The sequence below is a fragment of the Eschrichtius robustus genome, chromosome 19 (genome assembly GCF_028021215.1).
Source record: "Eschrichtius robustus isolate mEscRob2 chromosome 19, mEscRob2.pri, whole genome shotgun sequence".
Taxonomy (NCBI): domain Eukaryota; kingdom Metazoa; phylum Chordata; class Mammalia; order Artiodactyla; family Eschrichtiidae; genus Eschrichtius; species Eschrichtius robustus.
Window position 1 is genome coordinate 58,322,411 of NC_090842.1, and position 27,855 is coordinate 58,350,265.

The 27,855-nt window shown below is 52.6% G+C and overlaps 1 protein-coding gene across 1 annotated transcript in view; it reads left to right on the forward strand.

Annotated features, from left to right (window-relative positions):
* The window catches only part of GRIK5 (glutamate ionotropic receptor kainate type subunit 5), a 46,004-nt gene that overhangs the window by 4,408 nt on the left and 13,741 nt on the right, over positions 1–27,855 (forward strand). Inside the window, exons 5-11 of the mRNA XM_068527425.1 lie at positions 1,558–1,736; positions 3,533–3,586; positions 3,686–3,847; positions 5,440–5,592; positions 5,956–6,060; positions 6,188–6,295; positions 15,717–15,920. Of these exons, the coding sequence (XP_068383526.1) occupies positions 1,558–1,736; positions 3,533–3,586; positions 3,686–3,847; positions 5,440–5,592; positions 5,956–6,060; positions 6,188–6,295; positions 15,717–15,920 (965 nt within the window). The remainder of the gene's footprint in view (positions 1–1,557; positions 1,737–3,532; positions 3,587–3,685; positions 3,848–5,439; positions 5,593–5,955; positions 6,061–6,187; positions 6,296–15,716; positions 15,921–27,855) is intronic.

The following is a 27,855-nucleotide window of genomic DNA, read 5'->3' on the forward strand; positions in this document are numbered from 1 at the left end:
GAGAGAGAGAGGACCGTGCTTAGTCACCTCCAGGAGGGAGTCCTCTTTCAAAAGGTATTCACTGCACACCTGCCATGGTCCAGACATTTATTTATTTATTTATTTTTTACTTTTTACTTATTTATTGTATTTATTTATTTTTGGCTGTGTTGGGTCTTCGTTGCTGTGTGCAGGCTTTCTCTAGTTGTGGCCAACGGGGGCCACTCGTGTGGTGCGCAGGCTTCTCATTGCAGTGGCTTCTCTTGTTGTGGAGCACGGGCTCTAGGCACGCGGGCTTCAGTAGTTGTGGCATGTGGGCTCAGTAGTTGTGGCTCGTGGGCTCTAGAGCGCAGGCTCAGTAGTTGTGGTGCACGGGCTTAGTTGCTCCGAGGCATGTGAGATCTTCCCGGACCAGGGCTCGAACCCGTGCATTGGCAGGTGGATTCTTAACCACTGAGCCACCAGGGAAGTCCCCAGACATTGTTCTTGGTATTAGGGATGTGGCAGTGCATGAGCCAGGCCCTTGTCAAACCTAATGAGAAGAGCCAGGCAGTGGACATAGAGAAGACGTGGTCTGGTCAGGAGTAGTGAGTCCTGTGGACAAATAGAGGAGGATGACGGGAATTGGGAGAGCTGGAGTAAGGGGGTGCAATTTGAAATAGAATGGTTGGCGTGGGCCTCACTGAGGAGGTGATATCTGAGTAAAGGTCTGGAATGTGGGGATCTGGAGAGAAGCGTTCCAGGCAGAGGGAACAGCCAGCGCAGAGGCCATGGGGCACGTGTGTGTGTGCGTGTGTGTGTGTGTGTGTGTGACAAGGAGGAGGCCGGCGTGGCCAGAGCCAAGCGAGTGAGAGAGGAGGAGATGAGGTCAGGGACGTAATGAGGCGAGTGGGCAGATGGAGTAGGGCCTTGGAGGCTGTGAGGACTTTGGCCTTCACTCTGACCCAACGAGAAGCCGTTGGAGGGTTTGGGACAGAGGAGGACACATCTGCTTTCCAGCAGCAGTTCTGGCTGCTGTGTAGGGAACAGACCCTCCGGGGGCAGGTGTGGCCGATGTCACAGGCGGGAGATGGCAGCGGCTCGGGCCAGGGCCGTGACAGGGACGCGGTGCCACGGGGTGTGTTTTGAAAGTAGAGCCTGGGTGGATTGGCCGTGGGCGTGAGAGACAGACAGGGGCCGGGCTGCGGTCAAGGGCTCTGGCCTGAGCGCCTGGCCAGCTGGAGGCTGTTCACTGACCCGGCGAGGTGTGGTGGTTTGGTGAGGAGAGCAGATTGCGGCTATGCACACGTGAAGCGTGCGACGCTTGTCACGCAGCCTGGTGGGGGCAGAAAGGTGACAGGAGACAGCGTTCTGGAGATCGGGGGAGGTCTCGGTTGGGACTTCAATTTGAGAGGACCCGAGCATCAGGCCCCTGGGCCCAGCACCCCAAGAGAGCCAGCTGCACTCCGAACTGCCACCCCACATCCTGAGCGAGCCCCGGTCCTCTCCCCAGCTACCCCGTGCCAGAGAGGAGGGAGCGGCTGCCCCGTCTCCAGGCACACGGAGGGGCTCTAACCCAGGGCCCCACCCCTCCCTCAGGCCTGCTGCGATTGGAGGAACTGGTGCGCGGCTTCCTCATCTCCAAGGAGACGCTGTCGGTGAGGATGCTGGACGACAGCCGGGACCCCACGCCGCTGCTCAAGGAGATCCGAGATGACAAAGTGTCCACCATCATCATCGACGCCAACGCATCCATTTCCCACCTCATTCTCCGTAAGGTGGGTCCCCACCCCCCTCTCTGATTTCCCTACAGGGTCAGGAGCAGAAACATGGGGTGACAGAACGAGTCAACCAAGGCCCACGGGCCTCAGTTGTCACGTGGCGGTCCGGAGCCCCGCTTCCTACGTGCAAACGCTAAATAGGAAGTTTTGTCTCTCAGCTCAGCTGCTTGCCGGCTGCACCCTTGGCTGGACCCTGGACAGTCGCCTTCCCTCTCTGTGCATACTTGCTACCTCAGTGGGGTGCCGTGAGGGTTAATGAGTGAAAGGTGGGGGAGCGCTGGGACAGCCCCTGGCCCAGAATAAACGCGAGCGTAGTGGGAGTGCCCTGTCATCTTTACTGAGTGCCTCTCCTGCTCTGTGTCGGGGTGTTTGCGCACCTTCTTTAATTTGGCTCTCGGGACTTCCCTGGCGGTCCAGTGGTTAGGACTCCGCGCTTCCATTGCAGGGGGCCCTGGTCCTATCCCTGGTCGGGGAACTAGGAGCCCACAAGCTGTGCAGTGTGGCCAAAAAAAAAAAAAAAAAAAAGGTAATTTGGCTCTCACACCAACCTGCAGGCCAGGGCAGGTATGATACCATTTTTTGGATGAAGAAGCAGGGGTTCTGGGCCGGCGGGGAATGGACTGGCTCAAGGGCACCACCCAGGAAGGGCCAGCGCAGGACCTTTCCCCATGGGCCCTCCGCATGCCATCCAATGGTGACCCACATTCACTAATCATTCATTGCTCCCTGCTCTTAATTTTTCCTCATAATCTAATCTGTATTATCTATTTTTCTCCAGTTTTTAAAAAATTAAAACCATATATCATTGCCGATCGTAGCTAACAGGAAGGAGTGTGGACAGAATCCACAGGGCTCTTGAGGCTTAGAGAAAAGATTTCTGGCTCTTGAGGCAGACAATGCAGGCCTGGGCCGGGGTCCCAGCCCCTCTTGTGCGAGCCAAGTGACCGGTGGTCACTTTCCTCTCGAGCCTGCATTTTTCTGTCCTGGAATGGGCTGTAACCCATGTGATAACAGCTCCTGCCACACAGGCAATGCAATCTGGTGCCATTTCATGTTCTAATGATGGTAGCGGGACAGAACTGGGCACTCCTAGCATGGAGACGTCTTCTAGCTTTGTTTCCCTTGAGGACTGTGAGAAAGGGGCCTCACAACACGAATCTTGAGATTTATTTATTTTTATTTATTTATTATTATTATTATTTTTTTGGCCGCGCTGCATGGCTTGCGAGATCTTAGTTCCCTGACCAGAGATTGAACCCGTGCCCCCTGCAGTGGAAGCGTGGAGTCCCAACCACTGGACCGCCAGGGAATTCCCGAATCTTGAGATTTAAATTGGATGCCTTTCATTGCAAAGTGCTTTTAAAGATTGCAGGGGGTAGTTTTTCTGACCTGTGACCAGGCTGAGCCCTACACATTAGCAGCCCAGACTTGGCTTTGGGGCAACCTGGGGGTTAAGGTTAAGGTTAAGATTACCCTCCCCCGCCCTGTTTCTGAGGTGTCCCTTTGCCTGTCTCCAGAAGGTAGTCTTCTAAGTGACCTAAAGAGGGAGGCGGGCACTTGAGAGTGTCATTCTCTCCTCCAACAAAATCTTCATCCCCCCTGGGGCACTAGTCACCCTGCGGGACATGCGCGACCAAGGTCTCCCTCTGCCCCCACTGGTCTCCTTTTCCTTGTCTCTCTCTGTCTCTGGGTGTCTCTTACTGTTCCTCATGGGGTGTCTCCTTGCAAGGCCTGTCTCTAAATCTCTCTTGCTCTCTCGTCTTCTCCCCGTGTCTGCCTCCTGTGTTCTCCAGGCCTCGGAGCTGGGAATGACCTCAGCGTTTTACAAGTACATCCTCACCACCATGGTGCGTGCCCCCTGCAGCCCCCGAAGCCCCCATCTCCCTCTGCAGCGTCTGCCCTGACGCGGGCCGAGCCCCTCCCTCACCCCCTCTTCTCGGTCCCAGGACTTCCCCATCCTGCACCTGGACGGGATCGTGGAGGACTCCTCCAACATCCTGGGCTTCTCCATGTTCAACACCTCTCACCCCTTCTATCCTGAGTTTGTGCGCAGCCTCAACATGTCCTGGAGGGAGAACTGTGAAGCCAGCACCTACCCCGGCCCCGCGGTGAGCTCACACCCTTTCCCCCGGCACACGGGCACACAGACACTTCCGGGGCCCCTTCAGGCCTTGGCCGGTTGTGCTCAGAACCCTCCGGTGCCCCACTCGCTGTCTGAGAACATCCACGAGGCCTCGCAGCGTGGCCCTGAGCTAAGTCTGACCCCTTTCTTCCTCTCCACCTCCCAAGCCGCTCCAGCCACTTGGGTCTCCTCCAGGTGCCTCTGCTGCCCCAGCACATGCGCACCTCAGGGCCTTTGCACTTGCTCTTCCTGCTGCTTTGCGTGCACTTCCCCAGGGAACTAGCAATTCGCTCCCTCCTCTCCAAGTTACTGCTCAAATATCCCCCTGTTTACAAAATGGCAAACTACCCACTATTTAGCCGCCTTCCCTGCCAGATTTTTCTCCATAACATCTATCTTTGCTTATCTAATCACCATGTGGCTTGCTCTATGTTTTGCTTAGAGGTATGTACAGATATTTAGGTTGTAAGTTCCATGAGGGCGGGCGTTTCTGTTTTGTTCACCATTGTATCCCCAGCATCTAAAACCACCTGCTCAGGGTAGGTATCCGATAATATATGTTGAATAAATGCAAACATACAAAAGATGCATATTTATGTGTATTTGTTCACAAACATCTAGCCATACACCAAGATACCAAGACACTCCTACGTGCACAGAAACTCACACAGACACTGAGCCTTTCAGTCAGACACGTGCGTGCAGGGCCATCACACACGTACACAGACAGGGGAGCATCCATCCGCACCCCGCACCTACCTACCCAACACGGATATTCAGACCTTCACCCCACCCAGCCAAGACACGCTCTCCCAGACACACGTCCCATGTTGGCCGTCACCGCTCGGTGGCCAGTTTGTGTCGAGCCCTCACTGTGTGCCAGGCGCTATTTTGAGCACTTTGCATGCGTTGTCTCGCTTGAGCCCCACATAAGCACTCGGAGGCAGAGATAACGATCACCCTTCCTTTACAAGGGAGGAAACTGAGATTCCGAGAGAGGTGTGGACTTGGCTCTCTACAGGAAATAGAAGGGCCGGGCCTCCAGCTCAGAGCCTCCCAAGCCCTGGACTCGTAACCGTTACGCTCTCCTGCTTCCTGCACATCAGGCCCACCCTGTATATAGACAAATAGGCACGTTTGTCCAGCCCCACCGACATAAATGTGTCCCCAGACACACTCAGACAGGGGCTGTGACTGTCTCCGCCCACCCTCCATGACCCTACATCAGCCAAAGACACGCGGATTCCTGCGCCCACCAACATCCCCCCTGAGGGTGACAGCTGGCCGTCCCGGCAAACCCTCTCAGACGTGCCCTTCCCCAAACAGACAAGGGCCGCACGCGGTCAGGAAGAGCTGCCCCCCTGGCGACGTGGGCAGCATGCACGTCTTTCCCACTGTCATCTCCGATCCCCTGGAAGACCCTCCTCGCTCCTGACCTGCGTGGTTTTATGTTCCTGGAGAGAGGAGAGTTGTCTCAGGGCTTGGGGGTAGCACCACGGGGCTTTGGGGCTCCCCTGGCTGAACTGCATCTTTTCCATCCCTCCCCATCTCTGGCCCCACCAAAACCCCACACCCCAGCTGTCAGCTGCCCTGATGTTCGACGCCGTGCACGTGGTGGTGAGCGCCGTCCGGGAGCTGAACCGCAGCCAGGAGATCGGTGTGAAGCCGCTGGCCTGTACGTCGGCCAACATTTGGCCCCATGGGACCAGCCTCATGAACTACCTGCGCATGGTGAGCCGGGAGCGGGGAGGGCTGAGGGGGCGTGGCAGCCTGCCTCCGGGGGGGCGGTGCTCACTGTGTCCACCCTGCGGGCCCCCTGCCTTGTCCCCCCACCTCCAACCCCGGCCCCCACCTCCTGCTCTCCCTGGGCCTCACTCTCCCGTCTGTCTGTCCTCTCCCGGCCTTCCTCTACCTGTCTGCGCTTCTCTTGCCCTGCTTCTTTGTTCCATCTCTTCTCGTTTGCTGGCACGTTGTCTTACTCGTTTAACTGTGGTCCTTCCTGGTCCCTCTCCCTCTCTCTCGTCTCCTCCATCTCTGTCTCTTCCCCTCTGGGCCCCTGCCACCCTTCCCTCTGCCCTCCTCCCGCCCTGCTAGGTAGAGTATGACGGGCTGACTGGGCGGGTCGAGTTCAACAGCAAAGGGCAGAGGACCAACTACACCCTGCGCATCCTGGAGAAGTCTCGGCAGGGCCACCGTGAGGTGAGCATTCCCTGGGACGATGCCAGAGCCTGGATGGGGCTGGGGGCCGGGGCAGGGCGGGGCGGGGCCCAGAGGGCTGAGGCCTCCTCAGGCAGGGCCTGTGCTGACCGTGCCCTCTCTGCCTCAGATCGGGGTGTGGTACTCCAACCGGACCCTGGCGATGAACGCCACCACCCTGGACATCAACCTGTCGCAGACACTGGCCAATAAGACGCTGGTGGTTACGACCATCCTGGTGAGTGGCCCTTGTGGGGACAGGCGGTAGATGAAGGTGCCTTTCCTGAGTGGTGCCCCAGGCCAGTCCTAGTGAGGAGGAGGGATGCCTGGGCTGGCACGGCACACAGGCCAGTGGGGATGTGACCCAGGCACCCAACAACTCCTGATTGTGGCCGCGACGTCACCAACCTAATTGCTGCTGGAGCAGCGGTGGGCACAGACTCTGCCATCAGAGCCAGGTCCAGCCCTGGGTGCTGCCAGCCTGCCGATGCACGACAGAGATGGGAACGACTGGCATCATGAAGATTCCACGAGGCGGTACAGGCGGGGCGCCTCTCGTGGCGCCTGGCCCAGGGTAGGCCCTTGTAAATCACCATTGCTAGAGCAGTCGTTTTGTCACATTTGCCCACCGAGTGTGTTGACACATGCCAACTTATTTAATATCCACCTTGAAGAGGCTCAGAGAGGTGAAGCGACTTGCCCAGGTCACACAGCAAGTATAAGACATAGCCAGGACGAATGCCATGTCTCTTATAAGGCATAGCCAGGATGGATGCCGCGTCTCTGAGTCTCCAGAGCCCAAGTCTTAACCACTGTGCTCTGAATGTCCAGTCCTCCCCTTCCTGAGCACCAGCCGTGGAGATGGTCCTGTAGCCCCTGGGGTGTCACTCCTGCATTTTACCAGACCAGAGACCGAGGCGCCTTCGTGTGTCAGCGAGGATATATGGAGCACCTGTTCTGCACCAGGCACTGTGCTAGGCCCTTGCAGGTGTCACTCATTAAACCTCTCAGCTAGTCGGTGAGGTTTGTCCTATCTTCCTCCTTTTGAAGGTAAGGAAACAGGTCACAGGGCGAGTCCCTGCTGGAGCCAAGTGACATGCTCGGAGCCCCTGCCTCTCCCCTGCACCCTGCTGCTTCCTGCCAGCAGGTCAGGGAGGGGAGACGCACGGGACCTGGGGAGCAGGAGGCTTCCTCGAGCAGCTGGGCTTCGAGGCAGCTGGGTCCCTGGCCCGCTGGCATCCGTTGTCTGGGGGAAGCCCCTCGGTAACTGTGAGGTGGGCTGGCTGATAGCTGTGGATGCTGAGGTTGAGAGGATTACACAGGTTCCGCAGGACGTCGGAGGCCCCCTAAAGCAGCGCTGTCACAGAGCTATTTCCTCTGTCCCTAGGGAGCTCCTGACCTAATGTGGATCTCCCCCTGGGGAGGGCCAGATGGGTTACAGACGGGAAACCAAGCACTTCGTAACAGCCTCACTCAGGGGCCCTGAGGACCAGGCCAGGCTGGCTGGGAGAGGGAGCACCTCTGCACGTGCGGGAGTGGAGTCAACCCCAGAGGCTTCCTGGGGTTCTCCGTGGGGAGCAGGGGCAGAGGTCAGGGGGCTTCCTGGGGTTCTCGGTGGGGAGCAGGGGCAGAGGTCAGGGAGCGGATATCAGGAGAGCAGAGCTGTGACGCCGGTGGGGGGGGGCTTCCAGTCTTTTCCCACACTTGTCTCCCGTTCTCCCCAGGGCCCCTGAGCCAGTGTTGCCCTCTTCCTGACCTTCATTCTTCTCTTGATGGAGTCATTCATTTGCTCATTCATTCCACAAATATTTACTGAAGCTGCCCTGCGCCAGACCTCACACAAATTCTGGAGGAATGAGTCCCAGGTGGTCCCGTGGTCTCCCTGTCCTTGAGTGGCCCTGGAGGGGGGGGGATCCCAGTCTGATGGAGACAGACCTGGACACAATCATTTCCACACAGGGTAATAAGGGACCCCCACAGAAAGGAGGGGCTGCCTCAGCCTTCAAAGGCCTGAAGAAGGCTTCACAGAGGAGGTGGTGTTAGACGGGGCTTTAGAAGCTGTGTAGGAGTTGGGTGCACAGAGAAGGAGGGGCCTGGCCTTCCAGGCAGTGGGAACCACAGGAGCAGGGGCCTCAGGAAGCGTTTGCCAGATCGGATGCGGAGGCAGCGGCCTCAGTGTGCACAGCCGGACCTGCCCGTTCGTTCACTAACATTTTCAGACTTGTGTTTCTGGGCTGGGCCTGCTCCAGGCACTTGGGGATTCAGACGTGAGTCAACCTGGGCACCGGGGACAAGAAGCTCTCAGGACTTGTCTTATTCCCTGCTCTGTCCCTCGGGCCTGGGGTGGTGCCTGGCGCCTAACAAACATGGAGGGGTGGTGAGTGCTGTGACAGAGGTGGGGAAGGGTCTCTGGAGAACTTAGTTATGCTTATCCTGGTCGTTAGAAACCATTAAGCAGGAAGGGGCAGGGCCAGATCTGGGTGTCAGAACAGCTGGGCCCTGAGGGAGGCTGCAGGAGAGAGAGACGCCCCAGGTTGGGGAGGGTGAGGCCTGAGCTGTCTGGGGCCGTGGGCAGGGAGGGGATCTGATGTGGGATGTTGATGGGCTGGGCTGGGGGAGGGAGCAGGAGGAGGTCCTCGGTGGGGTGGAGGCTGGGGCTGTCCCTGGGGTGGTGCCCACACATCTGGAGCTGAGAGAGGGCGGGCTGGTGCCAAGACCGAGAGAGGTCCCTCAGGGAAGCTGGGGGTGCAGGAGAGGCCCCAGGGGATGAGGCTTTGCAGGGCCCTTCCCCCAGCCCCAGGCCCCGCCCCCTCCCAGGGAGGTTCTCCCTTCATCAAGCTGTGACATCTCATCCTGCTCTTCGGTGCCTCTGGGGTCAGACAGACCTCACTTGCATTCCTGGCTTTGCCTGGACCTCAGGTCATCCAACTCTCTAGGCTCCATACCTTCATCTGTAAAATGGGTCTAATAGTCCCACCTTGAAGGGCTGTGGGAGGATGGCATGAGATCAGCAGGCCCCCTTGGCAGTGTCCTGCTAGGAAGATGTGCTGAGCACATGTGAATCCCTTTTCTCTCCCCATCTGGCATCATCAGTAAGAATAACAGTCGGGAATTCCCTGGCCGTCCAGTGGTTAGGACTCTGCGCTTTCACGGCGAAGGGCCGGGGTTCAATCCCCGGTCGGGGAACTAAGATCCCACAAGCCACGTAGTTGGGCCAAAAAAAGTAAGGAATAGCAATCATCGTGGCCAGAGTCTTTGAGCTGTATGCTGAGCTCTTTGCTGGTGTTACTCGGCGTTCATGGCAGCCCTGAGGCAGGTACCGTTGTGAACTCCGATTTTCAGACAAAACTAAGGCGCAGGAGGGTTAGGTGACGTGAATCGCGCAACTAGAGGATGGCAGAGCCCACGTGCTTCTACCTTGCGCCACACCACGTCAATTTCTGCTTCTTTCCAAGCCCTCGCTTCTGCGTTCTAAGCCTGGCCCTGCCGTCCGTACACTTTGTGACCTGGATGGGTCTCTTCTGTCTGTCCTCAGCTTCCTCCTGTAAAACGAGGGAACTAAAATATTCATAATAAACTGAAGGGGGTAAACTAGATCGGGGTCCTTTAAACTGCCCTCCAGGAAGTATTGGATATGGAATTGGGTCCTGGCTTCATAAAAGGGTCCAGGCAAGCAGCTTGTGAGGAATGTTCTAGAACCCACCCTACTTGAACATTTCTTAGTTTCAAGGGATTTTTATAGAAGTGCAACATGCATACAGAAACTTGCACAAATCATTAAGTGTACCACTCACTGAATTTTCAATAACTGAACACACCTGTGGGACCGGCTCTCCCACCCCCAGCTCTCCATATGCCCCTTCTGGTCTCTAACCGCCCCCCAGGTTAGCTTTGCCTGCTTTGAACTTCACATAAATGGCATCATATTCTATGTTCTCTCTCTCGTCTGCCTTCTTGGGCACAACACGTGTTTGTGAGATTCACCCACGTTGCTACAAATAGTTTAGTCTCGTTATATGTCCTGTTATATGAAGGAACCACGATTAACTTACCCACCAAATTGATGCACATTGGAGTTGTGTCTAGTTCTTTTGCTATCGTGAATAGTCCTGCTGTGAACACCCTACCACACGCCTTTCGGTGAACATGTATAGGCATTTCTGTTGAGTGTATTTACAGGAGTGGAATTGCTGGAGTTTTCCAGCCTCGGTAGATACTGCCAAAGCATTTTCCAAAGTGGCGGTACTACTCCCCATTCCCACCGGCAGTGTGTGAAGGAGAATTCCAGTTGCTCCTCAGTTTTGCCGGTGCTGAGTATAGGAAGGTGCCACCTCTATTGTAGTTTTAACTTACATTTCCTTAACGACCATGGAAGGTGACCACTTTTTCATTTAGTGCCTATTTGGAACCTTCTTTTGGGAAGTCCCTGCTCAAATCTTTCTCTATTTTTAGAAAATTGGAATATGTGATCTTTTTATTGATTTGTAATCTATTCATATGTTCTGGATATAAGTTCTTTGTTGGGATATGCATTGCAGAGAACTTCTCCCACTTTGTGGCTTGCCTTTTCACTCTTGGTGGTATTTTTTTTGGCTGTGCCGTGCAGCTTGTGGGATCTTAGTTCCCCAACCAGGGATTGAACCTGGGCCCTCAGCAGTGAAAGTGAGGAGTCTTAACCACTGGATGGCCAGAGAATTACCCCCAATGGTATCTTTTTTTTTTTTAATATTTATTTATTTATTTGGCTTATTTATTTATTTGGCTGCGCCAGGTCTTAGTTGCGGCATGCGGGATCTTCGTTGCTGAGTGCAGGATCTTCATTGCGGCGTGCGGGATCTTTAGTTGCAGCTTGTGAACTCTTTATTTGCAGCATGCGGGATCTAGTTCCCTGACCAGGGATTGAACCCGGGCCCCCTGCATTGGGAGCGCAGAGTCTTAGTCACTGGACCACCAGGGAAGTCCCCCCAGTGGTATCTTTTGATGAAAAGATTTTTAATTTTCCTAAAGTCCATTTTATCCTTTTCTCCCGGCTTTATGGTTAATGCTTTTATTTATTTATTTATTTATTTACTTACTTACTTATTTATTTTTGTCTGCGTTGGGTCTTCATTGCTGTGCGCGGGCTTTCTCTAGTTGTGGCGAGCGGGGGCTACTCTTCGTTGCAGTGTGTGGGCTTCTCATTGTGGTGGCTTCTCTTGTTGCAGAGCACGAGCCCTAGAGTGTGTGGGCTTCAGTAGTTGTGGTGAGTGGGCTCAGTAGTTGTGGCGCACGGGCTTAGTTGCTCCACGACATGTGGGATCTTCCCAGACCAGGGCTCGAACCCATGTCCCTTGCATTGGCAGGTGGATTCTTAACCACTGCACCACCAGAGAAGTCCAGTTAATGCTTTTAGAATTTAAGAATTCTTGGGATTTCCCTGGCGGTCCTGTGGTTAAGACCCTGCGTTTCCACGGCAGAGGGCATGGGTTCAATCCCTGGTCGGGGAACTAAGATCCAACATGCCACACAGCACGGCCAAAAAAAAGAATTCTCTGCCTACCCCAAGTTCATAAAGCTAGTCTCCTATATGTTTCTTGAAAACATAATAATTTTGCCTTTTACATTTAGATCTACAATCCACCTAGAATTGATTTTTATGTATTGTGTGAGGTAGGGGGGATCAGAATACATATTTTCCATATGGATGTTTTATTGAATGGCACCATTTATTAAAATGTTCATTCTTTCCCCCTTCAGCACAGTTTTACCCTTGTCATAAATCAAGTATCCATTTATGTGTGGGTTTCCAAACTCTCCATTCTATTGTCTGTTTGTCTGTCTTTGCTCTAATACCACATTGTCTTAAACACCACAGTTTTAAATTGTCTTAATACCCAGTAGGGTAAATCCTCCAGTTTTCATGTTCTTCTTTAGGATTGCTTTGGTTCTTTTGATCTTCTACATTTCCATATGCATTTAAATATCATCCCTAAAATTTAAAAAATATTTTAATATTAAAATTTTAAACTGGGGGTGGGACAGAAGTTAATTAAATAGAAGTAAGTAGCATTCAGTTTAATTCTACATTAAATAGAATTCAAAGCGTGTGGGGAGGGGAGGAGTGAAAAAATCCATCCCCTTCCCTCTCCCGTCCCCCATTTTTTTCCCCATCCTCCCAGATATGTCTGAGCATGTACAAGCCCATACCCACTTTTTCCTTCACAAAGGATAGCATATTGTACACGTTGTTCTGTAGCTTGTTTTTTTCCTCTGAATATATCTTATAGAACTTGTTATTTTAGTAGTTGCCTGGGATTCTTTGATGACATCAATAATCTTTTTAACCTGTTCCAAATTAGGCTGTTTCAGTCTTTGTTCCTGATACAAGAAATGCTGCCATGACTCTCCTGGACCTACATTTTTGTGTACAGGTGCATAGCCATTCGTAGGATGAGTTCTTAGGATCAGACTTAGCAACATCCCACTGTCCGTCTGTAATGCTGGGCTTCTGCAGAAGATTCTTTTTGAAGAAATCTGAAAACCTTGGATTAGAGGCTTCTTAAAACCCTTGGATCTGATGGTCTGGGACTGCAGGTTGAGTGCTAGATCACTGTTTTCTGACCTTGAGTTCTGTTCACAGGCCTCAGTCCCTGTTTTTGGCTCTATCAGCTCCCACCCGATCCTGAGGCCTCGAACCCAAATCCACAACCCAGGTGCCTCAGTCTTGAATTTGAAGATCAGCTTGGCCTGGTGGAAGGAACAAAGACTTTGGAGAGCACAGCAACTGAGTTTTGAATCCCAGCTCTGCCCAATCTCCCCTTCCTACTGCCCTGCTTCAGCTGTGTGACCTTGGGCAAGACACCTGACCTCTCTGAACTTCGGTTTCCTCCTGTGTACATCAAGAGGACTGTATGAGCGCCTGCCAGCTCTAACACTGGGTGTTTGTCTAGAGAATTCCTGATTTCTGATTCTCTAGCTTTGATACCCGGCCAGACACCCCCGTCTCTGTGTCTAGCTTCTCCCAGGTCCGCTCTTGTTTAGTCTGGCATAGGGCTTAAGAGCAGAGCTTTGGACTCAGCCTGACTTGTCCATCTCAGCCACTCACTACTTCACTTCTCGGGACCTGTGTCCTCATCTCTCAAATAGAGGTAATAATACTGACCTCCTACGCTGACAGAATAGCTGTCACACAGCAAGCCCACAAGAAATGCTAGCTGCTGCTGCTATTATTAGTATTATCTCATTCCTACTCCCGGTTCCACAGTTTTGGATTTGAAAATGTGGCTTGGGAGAGAGAGAAAAGCACTGACTTCCCTCCATCCCATCTCCCCTCAGCTCTGGGACTTTGTTGGGGTCCTGGTATCTAGTCTATAGGTACCTTATAGTACCTATCGCTGTATAACAAACCGCCCCAAAACCTGGAGGCTTCCAACAATAACGATTATTATTTCTCACAATTCTGTGGGCCAACTAAGCAGTTCTGCTGAGCTCACTGTGGTTGTGTTCAGCTGGTGTCTAGGCTGGGCTGTTGGCCGGCACGTCTCGGTTCACCCATTCTCCCTCATCCTTCAGCAGGCTGGCCTGGGCTTCCTTATTTTTTTTTTTAATTATTTATTTATTTGGCTGCGTCAGGTCTTAGTTGCAGCACGCGGGATCTTTTGTTGTGGCACGTGGGCTCCAGAGTGTGCAGGCTCAGTAGTTGCAGTGCGTGGGCTTAGTTGCCCCGCGGCATGTGGGATCTTAGTTCCCTGACCAGGGATCAAACCCACGTCCCCTGCATTGGAAGGCGGATTCTTAACCACTGGACTACCGAGGAAGTCCCTGGCCCGGGCTTCCTTACACTGGGGTCCCAAGAGATCTCTCTGAGGGCCCAGGCTCTGAAAGTCACACAGCACTACTTCCAACGCATTCTGTTGTCCAAAGCAAGTCTCAAGGGCCGCTCAGACCCAAGGAGTGGAGAAATCCGCTCTATCTCTTGACGGGAGGAGCTGCAAAATACTGGGCATCTACCTCGGAGCTCAGTAATTATGTGCTGAATGAATGAGAGGTGGCAGAGGTCACTTGACCTCTGTGAGCCTCAGTTTCCACATGTGTAAAGTGAGTCTAAGGATACCTCCCGTGTAAGGTCACTGTGAGGAATTTTTTTTTTTTTTTTTTAATGGCCGCGCCACACAGCTTGCGGGATCTTAGTTCCCCGACCAGGGATTGAACCTGCGCCCTCGGCAGTGAAAGCATGGAGTCCTAACCCCTGGACCGCCAGGGAATTCCCACTGTGAGGAATTAAATTGATACAATCCAGAGAACACACACAGCACAAGGGCTGGTACTTTGCAGGTGTTCAGTCCACATGGTAACCATATGGATATTATTGCCAAAGCTCTTCTGGCTGATTTCTAAATCCTAACTCCTTTTATTCCTAAGTCCAAAGTGACACTGTACAAACAACCATTTAGACAATAACTATGTAAGATAAGTATCCCTTTTGTTACCATCATCTTCATATGCCTCGTCTTACTAGCACTTGGAATATTCTCTCTGCTTTTGTCCTTATTTGGCACAAAAAGGGTCAGTAAGGTTTGCTCAAACCCCTCAGAAATAAGCATCAACATAGCAAAACAGCTGTAGGCCAGAGATTGCAAACTGTCCGGTGTTTGTTTAGCCTGCAAAGCATTAAAAAAAAAAATTGGTATTAGAATTTGAACTGTTGCTAACCTTTAAAATCAGGAGATTTTACAAAACAACCTGGGTTTCCAAATTCTCTTGACATTGGACCATCTGGCATCTCAGGCCTGCTTCCCTTGTGGCAGCATTGGGCTGGAGCTAAATCCTGGTGGGGCAGATTCTCTTTGATCCCTTGGTGGCTCATGAAGTCAGTTTAATGGGTCGTTATTGGTTGTGTGGAAAAATGAAGTAGAGCAGGACGGAAAATAGCAGGGTATTCTGCCATAGTCATAAGGGAAAGGACTGCTTTGTGGAACTAAGTCTGGTTACATGTGTGCAACTGTGAGCACATAGACATATGTGTATGACTTGGATTACAAGTAAAATATATATCTTACTGCGGGTTTTAGCCAAAAGTTTGAAAGTTTGGCACGATCTCCATCCAGTCTGATTCACTCAAGTTACCTGCCTCCCTTGTAGCCATTTGAGCTTGAGATGAGGTTGTCTGGTGGAGATCAAACCAGTTTCCTGCAATCTGCTGGGGCCTGGCAGGGTCCCTGTGCTTTTTCCCTGGCTCTGAGTATTTGTTTTTGTTTTGGTAGTTATTTTTAGTTTTACTTTTTAAATTGAAGTATAGTTGATTTACAGTGTTGTTAGTTTCAGGTTATACATATATATGTATGTATATATACATATATTCTTTTTCAGATTCTTTTCCCTTATAGGTTATTACAAAATATGAGTAGAGTTCCCTGCACCATACAGTAGGCCCTTGTTGGTTATCTATTTTATATGCAGCAGTGTGTATATGTTATTCCCAGCCTCCTAATTTACATGCCCCGCCCCCCCGCCGCCGACTCTGAGCATTTGTAAGCAGGGGATGAAGGCAAGGACTCCATCATCTCCACTCTGCGAGCAGGTTCCTGATCTGGCTGCAGCCTGGGCCCTGGGACCCACGACTCAGACCCCAGATGCCCCAGTCTCTGACCACCAACCCCCCTTCTCTCCTGCTTCCCCAGGAGAACCCGTACGTCATGCGCCGGCCCAACTTCCAGGCCCTGTCGGGGAACGAACGCTTTGAGGGCTTCTGCGTGGACATGCTGCGGGAGCTGGCCGAGCTGCTGCGCTTCCGCTACCGCCTGCGGTTGGTGGAAGACGGGCTGTACGGGGCGCCCGAGCCCAACGGCTCCTGGACGGGCATGGTCGGCGAGCTCATCAACCGGGTACGGCGGGGCTGGGGCTGAGGAAGGGGCCATGGGTCGAGTGAGCAAGGGCGGGCGGGCAGCCAATGGTGCCTCAGAACCAGCCTGGTGCATACAAGGAGCAGGAGCCGATGGTGCGCTGTGTCCCTGTGGCTGGTGAGCACCACGGGGCGGGCACAGTGGGGAAAAAGGGCGATGCATCCCTTCCCGTGTTCCGCTTTCAAATGCTTCCCTCACGCCACCTTGGCTTAGTCGGTGCTCGAAGATGTGTTGAGTGAATGAAAGAGACGTGGAGTGGGAATTGGACAGACGTGGAGGAGGTGGAGAAGGCTTCCTGTGAGAGGCAGGGATAGGGCTAGGCGGCCGGGACGGTGCCTCACGTGCACTGTGCCCAGCACCTGCCAGGAGGTGGACGTGGAGGCTGCCTATTGTGCTCACAAGGCCACGCATTCAGTAGGTGTTTATTGAGCACCTAGTGTGTGCCTTGCACCACGCTGGCGCGGGATATAGTGGTGAGCACAGGGGACCTGGACCCTGCTCCCAGCAACTTAGGGTCCCATTGAGATGCAGTAAAGCAAATGACCACAAGACAGAGCCATTGGCTGATGGGGAAAACTCAGAGGAGGGACCCAGAGGCTCCTGACCCAGCCAGGCATCCAGGGAGGGCTTCCCAGAAGAGGTGACACCCAAGCAGATTCCCAAAGAGTGTGAAGGAGTCAGCAGGGTGAAGCGGGGTATGGGAGAAGGGCAACGTGTTTGATGGCATTTACAAACAGCGGGGGCTGGGGTGGGAACATGAGTAAGAACGAGTTGGGTGTGGGGCATTTTAGAAGAGCAGCCGGGCCCTGAGTGTGGGCAGGATTTGAATGTAGGTGAGGAGGGCAAGAGGCAGTGGGGTGGGGGGTGGTAGGCAGGGGTGCAGCGGAAAAAATATTTTGGAGTCAGACCAACCTGGGTTTGAGTGCTGGGGTGAGTCATTTCTTTCCTCGGAAGCTCAGTTTCCCCTCCCTAGGATGGGGATAATGATACCTGACAGGTCTGTAGTAAGGTTACAGACACGCTGCACACGTTGCTTGTCATAGGTGCTTCTTCTTTTTATTCCAGTCATGAGAAGCCCTGTGGGCGAATGCCCAAAAAAGACAAACAGGCCCCCAGCTTAGGGGCACGTCCAGGGCAGGTGTGTGGAGCAGGGACCTGTGGCCACAAACGGTCAAGGTGGCCTTGACATTGGACTTGGCTGACAGCGTCAGAGACTCTCACCCTCCTGAGCCCCTGAATGTCACCAGGAGAGACTCAAAAAGGCCACTTTGCCTGACAAGGATGTTTATCCTGTAAGGCACTGATTTTCAAAAGTTGTTTTGACTGCAGAGCCTTTTTTCCATTTGAAAGTGCCCTCAGGGCCCTGGACAAAGCAGAGCTGCTCTGGGGGAGACAGAGGTCGGGATGTCCCCCCGGATTCTGGTGGCTCGGTCTCCCTCACCCCACCCAGCTGGCAGGCCCGAGGCACTGCCCTACAGGCAGCCAGCTGGTTGAAAGCTTCTGCCCTGGGTGGGTTCAAGAGTCTGAAGCCAGGGCCTGAGGAGACAGGAGGCAGGAGCTGGTGGCCGGACGCCCACCTCGCTGGCAGGCTTCCCTGTGACCTCATTGCCATAGCTTGGTCCCCAGTCTCGTAAGCTCAGAACTTCTGTTCATCAGGGCCCCCAGAAATAAGACTCCAGGAGAGCAGCCCTCCCCAACCAAAGTCACCGTCAACTGGACATCTGTTTATTCAACTGGACGTCTGTTTATTCATCAACAAAGAAGTCCTATTTACAGCTGTATGACCTTGGGCAAGAGTCTTAACTCCCTGTGCCTCGAGCCTTCCCTTAGGACTTGGTGTGAAGGTGCCTGGGGTGAGCATAGCAGGGCTGGGAGCTTTTCTCATTGGTTACTGCTCTTGTGGTCCTGAGTCCTGTTTGAATCTCTGCTGAGCATTTGCTGTGTGACCTTGGGTGAATTACGTAACCACCCTGTAAAACTGGGGAAATAACAAATGCTAGCACGTAGGGCTGTTGTGAGCATGAAATGAGTTAATCCATGTAGGGGCTTGGAACAGGGCCGGGCAGGTAGTGGGTGCTGTGTGCCTGTGCTCTCTTTCGATCATTGTTAGTGTTATTCCTACCAGCACGTACATACATTCATGCGTTCGTCCGTCCTCCAGCCAGCTAGTATTTATTGAGTGCCTACTGTATACCAGGCCCTGTGATACACCCTGGGGATTCAGTGGCCTGGCCTGGCCTTGCTCTTAGGGTTAAAGACTTTGGCCTGCAGCCAGGGGTCCATGGGATGCACCCCCTGCACACAAAGGGCTGAGCTGGCTCAAATGAGGAAACAGAATCATCGGGGCTGCTGGGTGGCCTGCGGGGAGGTCAGGGGAGGCTGGAGAGGGCCAGGACTTGGTGACCGCCTGTGGCGGGGGCGGAGGAGAGAGGACGTGAGCGTTCCTTCTGTTTCTGGCTTGGGCAGCTGGGCGATGGCGATGACATTTAGGGAGAGAACACTGGAGGAGGAGCAGACTCAGAGTGCAAAGGATGGGCGGAGTTTGGCCCCTCCAAGGCTCAGCTGCCTGCTGTGGGATGGCCAAGTACACTGAGCTTCGCACAGATACTCAGCACCGTCCTCACGGCAGCAGCAGCTGACGTTTGTGGACTTCACGCCACGTGCCAGGAACTTTTCAAGTGTTCCTTAATTCTTCTAACAATCCTTCCTGGCCCAGAGGACCACTGCCCTCCTACCGATGTGAGATCAGGGGCTCAGTAGTGAAGGGACTTGCCTCCAACACGCAGGGCTGCAGCCAGGTGTGACTGACCCAAGGCCTGTGTCCTTTCCAGACACCCAGCAGGTACTTGGGAAGCCTAGAGTGGTCAAGGTGATGCCCACGCCGTGCCAGGCTCTTGTCCGAACTGTATGAACTTGTGTTAACTCCTTGACTCCCCACGGGCACCCCCTGAGGAAGGCCTGGGGTTTGCCCAGTTTTCTCTAATGGACAGAGTAAGGCACCAAGATACTGTCCAGGCCACACGGCTAGTGACAGGCAGAGCCAGGGCTGGCACCCCAGCAGGCTGGCCCAGAGTTGACAAGTGACTTCCAGATGGAAGACAGCCCAGGGCACCAGCATCCCCCCAGCCACCCCCACCCCGGGGCCAGGCTCAGGGCTTGTAGGCCAGTCTGGAATTATGGTCCGTTTATTCCACCCAGTGGCCACTGCTGGAATTACCTTTCTCCCTGCCATCACTGCCGCGCTGTGATTTCAGGCCCCGCCCCTCTCACCAGCCTCCTCATGGGCCTCCTGGCCTCCCATCTCTCTCCATTCCAGTTTGTCCTCCAGTAGGATCTTTGTACGAGGCAAGTCCGACCTATTGCTCACAGGCTTTAACTGTCACCCCCGGGGGCCCTCCGGTCTGGCCCTTAAGGACAGGGCAGATATCTTAGGTCGGGTTTCTGGGAAGCAGATTCCGCGGTGGAGATTAGCAGGCAGGAGGTGTGTGGGGTGCCCTCGGAAAGCAGGGATGGAGGAGCAGGCTTGGGCAGAGGGAGGAGTTGAGCTGTGCTGCAGTCATGGCTGGGCCTCAGCCGTCCCATGGGCAGCTCTGGAGCTGGGATGGCCATCAAAGACATCCCCCTGAGGTAAGGGGGAAGGCTTTTATGCCCCCTACCGACACGTCATTGGATGAGGGCTGTCCTCAGGGAGGGTCAGGACCTGGGGCAAAGGCGTTCTTCCACCTACAGAGCAATCAGCCACCAACACCTGGGGCTGTGAATGCCTGATCCGGAAGGAGGGTCTGGGCGGCCACCACGGTGTCCACTACAGCTGTGAGCTGGTTAGACGCCAGACAGAGCCAGCTTCAGGTTGCCTGCTTTCCCGTGTGGTCCCTGGCGAGCCACTTCATCTCTCTGAACTAGCTTCCCCTCTTGAAGTGGGAACGATGTTCCCTCCCTCACAGAGTTTTGTGGGGAGTGGGTGAGGGGGAAGCTGGAGGTCCCAGAACAGAGTCCGAGTCACCCGGGTCTTGCAGGTAAGGAATTTGGATGTTCTTGTTGTTGTTTTCTTTTTGACCGAGCCAAGTGGCTTGCAGGATCCTAGTTCCCCGACCTCGGATGGAAGCTGGGCCCCAAAATTAAAGCACCGAGTCCCAACCACTGGACGGATGGCCAGGGAATCAACCCCCCCTTTTTTTTCTCCTTTTTTGTTTTTATTTATTTATTTATTTATTTATCTATTGATTTATTTTTGGCTGCGTTAAGTCCTCGTTGCTGCGCGTGGGCTTTCTCTAGTTGCAGAGAGAGGGGGCTACTCTTCGTGGCAGTGCCTGGGCTTCTTACTGTGATGGCTTCTCTTGTTGAGGAGCACGGGCTCTAGGCGCACGGGCTTCAGTAGTTGTGGCTCTCGAGCTCTAGAGTGCAGGCTCAGTAGTTGTGGCGCACGGGCTTAGTTGCTCCACAGCATGTGGGATCTTCCCGGACCAGGGCTTGAACCCGTGTCCCCTGCACTGGCAGGCAGATTCTTAACCACTGTGCCACCAGGGAAGTCCCTTTTCTCCTTCTTGGATGTTATTTTTATTGTGTTATGAAGTCACTGGAAGGTTTTAAGCAGGGAACGTGCCATGATCTAATTTGTTTATTCTTTTTTTTTATTGAGGTGAAATTCATATAACATAAAATTAACCAAATTCAGTGGCATTTAGTATATTCACAGTATTGTGCAACCATCACCTCTATCTAGTTCCAAGACATTTTCATGACCCCCAAAGAAAACCCGAACCCACCAAGCAGTCACTCCCAATTCCCCCCTTCCCCAGCTCCTGGCAACCAACACTCTGCTCTCTGTCTCCGTGGATTTACTTATTCTAGACATTTCATATAAATGGAATCAGCGAATATGTGGCCTTTTGTGTCTGGCTTCTTACACAGCATGACATGCTTGAGGTTCATCCACATTGTAAAATGATGAGTACTGCCTTTTTATGGCTGACTAATATTCCATTGTATGGATATAGGACCTTGATTTAATTTCAAAATCATTTAAAAATGATTACTCTGGCTGCTGAGAAATAACTGTAGTGGACCAAGAGTAGAGACAAAGTGGTCCATCTCAGAGGCCATTGGAAAGTGTGGAAGAGAGAAGATGCTGGCTTGTGCTCGAGTGGTAGCTGTGTCAGGTGTACCACCAGGTGGGATGTGTGCCAGAGCGTGAGAGGAATCAAGAGTGACTCAGGGTTTGGCTAAGCAGCTGGGCCAATGGCAAGGCCAGGTTCCACCATGGGGAGGACATAGGAGGAGCAGCTTGGTGGGGTCGGGGGTCAGGGGGATAAGAGTCATCTCTGGGTGTGGGTCGTTTGAGATGCCTATTTGAAATTCAAGGGGGAGACAAAAGGATTTCCTTGTGTGACTGAGCATGAATTATTTATTTAACTTGTCCACTATTGATGGATATTTGGGTGGTTTCCAGTTTTTGCAGGCATAGACAATGCTACCATCAATTGGATTGGTGGGGGTATTCCTGAGGGTAAGTTCCAAGTGGTGGAGGTTCAAAGGGTATGAATGTTTTTTAAGTATATACTGCCAAATGGCCCTTCAAAAAGGTTCCACCAATTTATATTCCCACCAGAAGTGCATGAGAATGTCAAATTTTCCACACTCTTGCCAACAATGGGTATTATCAATCTTTTAAAAAAACCTTTGCCAATCTGAAAGGCTAAAAATATCTCATTGTTTTAACGTAAACAGAATGTCACATGGCTGCATATTAAGTCCCATGTGGATGTACTGTAATTTATTGAAGCATTTTTTATATTTAGTTGTTTCCAGGTATTTTTAGATGTTTGTGCTGTTACAAACAACCATAAGCAAACATCTTTATGCATGAAAGCTTGGCTTGGATTGTAGCTGATTAGGATTGAATCTCAATAGAATTACCAGGTGAAAGAGGAAAACCCTTTGTATGGCTTTTGTTATATACTGTTGAACTGCTTTCCAGAAAGACTACATCAGTTTCTTTTTTTTTTTTCTTTTTTAACACCAGTTTCTATACAGGCTCCTTCTTGGCACAGAGGCTTTTGATGGATTTTTAGATATTCAGACAACCTCCTGTCATTTTCATAGATGGCAAGTCATTTTGATTTTTCCTGCTTTGTCTGGTGGACCACAGTAGGGCTTATGTGGCCAAGTGATAAATGGAGTCTGAGCCCCAGTTCCACTCAGAGTGGGCCTGATAGGCCCTTGGACTCACTCTGTGTTTTTCCAGGTCCTGGTTGTATAATTGGAATAAGCTTTCTGACCCGTGGAGTCAGGGTCATTACGGTAGAAAGAGCCAGTGGAAGCCCCTAGAACTCATCCTGTTTCCCAGGATAGTAATCCAAAAGCAATTCTACATCCTTTGGAGGAATTGCAGAGATTAGTGCCGCCATTAATGGCTTGAAAGAAGCAGGGGTAGTGATCTCATCCCTGTTCAACTGGCCTGTTTGGCCTGTGCAGAAGGCAGATGGATCTTGGAGAATGACTGTGGATTCTTGTAAATGCAATCAGGTGGTGACTCCAATCGCAGATGCTGGCCCAAATGAAGTATCTTTACTGGAGCAAGTCAGCACAGCCGTTGGCAGCTGGTGTGAGCTACTGACCTAGCAAATGCTTTTTTCTCCAATCACTTTCCAAGGACCACCAGAAGCCAGGAGTATAAACCTTCAGTCTTGCCTCAGGCTGACATCAACTCTCTTGCTTTCTGCCATCATACAGACCAGCAGTCCCCAACCTTTTTGGCACCAGGGACTGGTTTCGTGGAAGACAATTTTTCCACAGACTGGCGGGGGGCGGGTCAGGGGGATGGTTCAGGCGATAATGCGGAGCCATGGGGAGCGGCAAATGAAGCTTCACTTGCTCGCCCGCCACTCACCTCCTGCTGTGCAGCCCGGTTCCTAACAGGCTGTGGACCGGTACCGGTCCACGGCCTGGGCGTTGGGGACCCCGATATAGAACACCGAGAACTTGGTCTCTTGACACTGATCCATCACACTGGCAACATTTTGCTGATCAGATCTTATGAGCCTGAAATAGCATTTAGTGAGGAGGTTGGCAATAAACCCACGGCTGATATCAGTCAGTTAGTGTCCAATCTGGAGACAAAACAGCACCAGTTACTTGAACAGAATCATATCAGCTATTTTTGTTTGTTTGTTTGTTTTGTTTTGTTTTTTTGTTTTTTTTGGCTGCACCTCGAGGCATGTGGGATCTTAGTTCCCTGACCAGGGATCGAACCCGTGTCCCCTGCAGTGGAAGTTCAGAGTCTTAACCACTGGACCGCCAGGGATTTCCCCTCTTTTTTTTTTTTTTTTTAAACGGAAAATCTATATTTTTAATCACTACTCTTTTTTTAATTAATTAATTAATTAATTAATTTTTGGCTGTGTTGGGTCTTCGTTTCTGTGCGAGGGCTTTCTCTAGTTGCGGCGAGCAGGGGCCACTCTTCATTGCGGTGCGTGGGCCTCTCACTGTCGCGGCCTCTCTTGTTGCGGAGCACAGGCTCCAGATGCGCAGGCTCAGTAGTTGTGGCTCACGGGCTCTGTTGCTCCGCGGCATGTGGGATCTTCCCAGACCAGGGCTCGAGCCCGTGTCCCCTGCATTGGCAGGCGGATTCTCAACCACTGCGCCACCAGGGAAGCCCCGGGATTTCCCCTCTTATCAGCTATTTGAACAGAGAGAATTTAATACAAAGAATTGTGAACTAGGGATTCCCTGGCGGTCCAGTGGTTAGGACTCCATGCTTTCACTGCTGAGGTCCCGGGTTCAGCCCCTGATCAGGGAACTAAGATTCCACAAGCCACGCAGCGCAGCCAAAAAAAAAAAAAAAAAGAATTGTTAACTAGATGTAAAGCTGTTAACCCACTAACTGAAAGAGTAAAAATAAAGCTAATGGATCCTGAAGGTAGCAGCTGGAGGAAGCAGCCACTACCCCGAGGGCTCAGGGGAAAGGGGAAGAAGTTGGAAAGATCAAACCTTAGAAACTCAGACGAGGGTCCCAATAGAGCTGAAACTCAGACCTTTGCTGTTTGTCTGGTATTGCGGACATTTGGTGGGTTTTTTGGCTTTGAGCAACAACTTATACCTGGGTATAACTTGTGTGTGCTGCTTTAATCCCTTTACCAAACAACCTGTAAGGCTTTTCATTTTGAGGGAGGCCCAGAGCATGCAAAAGCTCTGCAGCAGGTCCTGGCTTCATGCAAGCTGATCTGCCACCTGGGCCTGATGACCTGGCAGATCCCGGGAAGTGTAGAGTGCTGGTGGCAAATAGGGAAGCAGGCACCAAGAGGTGACTCGCATGCAGACCTCTAGGGTTTTGAAGCAAATCATGCTGTTTTCTGCAGATACTATTCTCCTTTTGAGAAACCGCTCATTACTGGGCCCTGCTAGACACTGAACACCTGCCCATGAACAGTGAGTGACCCTGTGACCTGAGCGCTCATGTGACCTGGGTATTGTCATTTTTACATCAGTCAGGGGTCTACCAGGAAACTAATCACTCCAGATATTTGTGGGGTTTTAAAAAATATTTATTAATTTATTTAATTTTTGGCTGCATCGGGTCTTAGTTGCAGCATGCGGGATCTTTGTTGCGGCATGCAGGATTCTCCGCTGCAGCGTGCAGGCTCCTCGTTGCGGCCCGTGGGCTTCTCTCTAGTTGTGGCGCACAGCCTCAGTAGTTGTGGCACGTGGGCTTAGTTGCCCCGTGGCATGTGGGATCTTAGTTCCCTGACCAGGGATCAAACCCGCATCCCTTGCATTGGAAGGCAGATTCTTAACCACAGGACCACCAGGGAAGTCCCCAGATATTTGAATGAAGAGAATTATTTACTAGGAATAAAGTTGCTAACTAGTTAACTGAGAGGGTAAAAGTTGAAGTTCAAGGCAGGAATCAGCAGTTTTTCTGCAAGGGGCCAGATGTAAATATTTCCGGCTTCCAGGTCATCGTGTCACTACTCAACTCTTCCATTGTATGGAAAGCAGTTGTAGACAATACCTAAACAAGTGCATCTGGCTGTGTTCCAATAAAACTTTATTTACAAAATCGGGCAGATGGTCTAGACTCGGCCTGAGGGCCATAGTTTACACACCCTTGCTCTCTCTCAGGCATCAAGGAGGTAGCAAGGCAGGAAGTGGCTCTGTCTCAAGTTCTGAAGGAGCAGAGAAGAGCTGAAACTCGGAAACTTAGAGGAAGGGCTCTGTGGGGCGGAAACTCAGACCCCGAGGAGGGGGCACTCGCCAGCTGGTGCTGGTGCCCCAGGAAAGGCTCGGCGAGGCTGGTTCTGCAAGCGCTGGGAAGCTGCAGACTGAATTTGTCCGCTGCCCTGTGGAAGAAATGCTGCTGCCTTTGGTGCAGAAAAGCTGGGGACCCGAGAGTAGACCAGAAGGAGCAGGTAACTCTCCTTCCTCCAGCCTTGCAGCCTTCCTCTAGTGCCCCCCTATTGGCAGAGCCTGTCAGGGAGCTGATAGCACCGCACAGATGGTTTGCACAGAGCTGGTGTACAGGGCAGGCTGGGGCAGAGGGACAGTCAAAAGTGCTTTGGTTGGTTTTTAGGCATTTAGAAAATCCCCCTGTCATTTCTACAGGTGGCTTATCATTTGGATTCTTCCTGATTTCATCCCAGGGATTAAACTGTCAGGGTTCCCTTGGGGAGGGAAGTCTTCTCTAAGGAACAGGTGTCCCTTTTGGGAAATGAAGGGGGAGGAGGAGGAGGTGGAAAGGGGGCAGGGGTTCCAAAGACTCTGAGAGGAATCTAGAAGAACTTGCAGCATTTAAGGATCTGTCTGTCCTCCATTCGGAATTCATCTCAAATCGGACCACCTCCTCTCCACCTCCACTTAGCCCCGCCCCCAGCATCTCTGTGGACATCTTTAGTCGGCTTCCACTCTTTCCCCTGTGGTCTGTTCTCAGGGCGGCCAGATCACGTTACCCACCACTGCTCACATCCTCTGATGTGATGTCCTCTGTTGCCCTTGGGGTAGAATCCAGCCCCCTTTCCCTGGCCTGCAAGGCCCTGCAGGGCTCTGGTTCCCACTCTGCTGCATTTCCCACCACCCCCCCACCCTTTCTGCTCCAGCCACCCTGGACACTGTCTTAGGTGCAGTGGGAAAGCCACCCAAGAGTTTTTAAACAGGTGACTATCATTTTGGATGGGGGGGTGTTATGAGCAGAGGCAGGGGGCCAGTGAGGAGGCTGATGGGTTATCGTGGGGGGCCTTTGCCAGAACAGACCCCCTGTGGGTGCATAAAAATAAAGATCCCTGTATTAGCTAACATTGTTCCCAACGATTCACATATTAGTCATGAGAGTGGCAAGTGCACAAGAAAGGAGAAAACTGGGAATTCCTTGGTGGTCCAGTGGTTGGGACTCTGCTCTTTCACTGCCGAGGGCGCCGGTTCGATCCCTGGTTGGGGAACTAAGATCCCACAAGCCGTGGGGTGTGGCCAAAAAAAAAAGGGGGGAAAACCCACTCCTTACTCTCAACACCCAGGAATTCCCAGGGGTATGCTCTGAATCCGGTGTGTTCTGGGCCCTTGCCACACATGGCCGCCTCTGGATTCTGCCTTGGGGACATGCCGTCTCTCTCTCACCCTGCCGTAGTTGTTTCACCTGTGCCGTCTCTCTCTACTCTTGGTTAATCTTCTGGGTCTGTCCTCTTTCCCTGACATCGAATTGTCTTTCAGATCTCTTCTCTCCTAGAGCCTGGATTTCATTTTGGGTCCACGTGATCTCTCCCTGACCTTGGTTTTGTTTTCAGCCTGTGCCACCTCTCTTTGCAGTATCTTTGGGGCCTGTGCCCTCTCTCCCCACCCCAGTTCTGTCCCAGTCTGTATTACCTCTCAGTCTCAGCCCCTTGCGGGGGTGCGTGTGTCCCTCCTCCCAGGCCAGTGATCCGGGACCTTGACTCTTATTTCAGCCCCAGGGGGAGGACTCTACTTGAATTTGGAGTCAGTGCTGGGGCCCGGCTGAGCCCTGGGCGATGGAATCAGTATGCCTGGAAGGAGCATCCTGGGAGCCGGGTTCCAAACCCAGGAGACATCTCGCTCACCCCCCCCACCCCCAATTTTACAGAGGACCAAACTGAGGCCCAGAGACACGGAAGCCCCTGCCTGGTCACCTAGTGAGCTTGGGGCAGAGCCAGGGCTCCCTACTCCCACCCCTGGCCCTTCTCAGTGCCCTGCCCCCTCTGTCATGTATGTGCACACGTGAGGCCACGTGTTCGCGTGTGCGCTGTGCCTCTAGGGAATGCCCCCCACGATGTCATCGCTCCTCCCTACGCTCGTGTACAGGGCACGTGTTTGTCTGCCTGAGTCCACGTGGACAGTATGTCACTGGGTCAGCCTGTGTCTGGGCACGCATGTGTGGATATGGCATGGTGTGCACATGTTGGTGGTGTAGACCTGACCGTGTACAGTGCTCACGTGTGCAGTGTGTGTGTGTATGTGTGTGTGAAGTGCCAGGTTTTTTCCCAGCCTGTTGTCCTGCCCGCAGCTAACGACTGGCTGATGTCCACTTGGGCAAGAGCGAGATGGCCACTTTGCATCAGGCATTCCAGCATGTCAGCCAGACCCCAACACACACCCCTTTGTCCGCCATACCCCACCCACTACCCACCCTTCACCACTTCAGACCCGGACCCCAGCCACCCCTCCCCAACTCAAGACCACATGCAGCTTCTCCTGAGGTCATTATCTCAACTGAGCCGGGCGTGGTCCTGTGTGTCAGGGGTGGCTTCATGATGCACACATCTAGGTCCCTGGTGTCTGCCAGGGGCAGGAGAGTGGAGGTCATGTCTCTGCTTTATGGTCCCCAGCCCCTGCCTTTACTCTCTAGTGCCTTTGCCTCTCTGAGCCTCAGTTTCCCCTTCTATAAAATGGGCCTAGTAGTGGCCCTCAGGGAGCT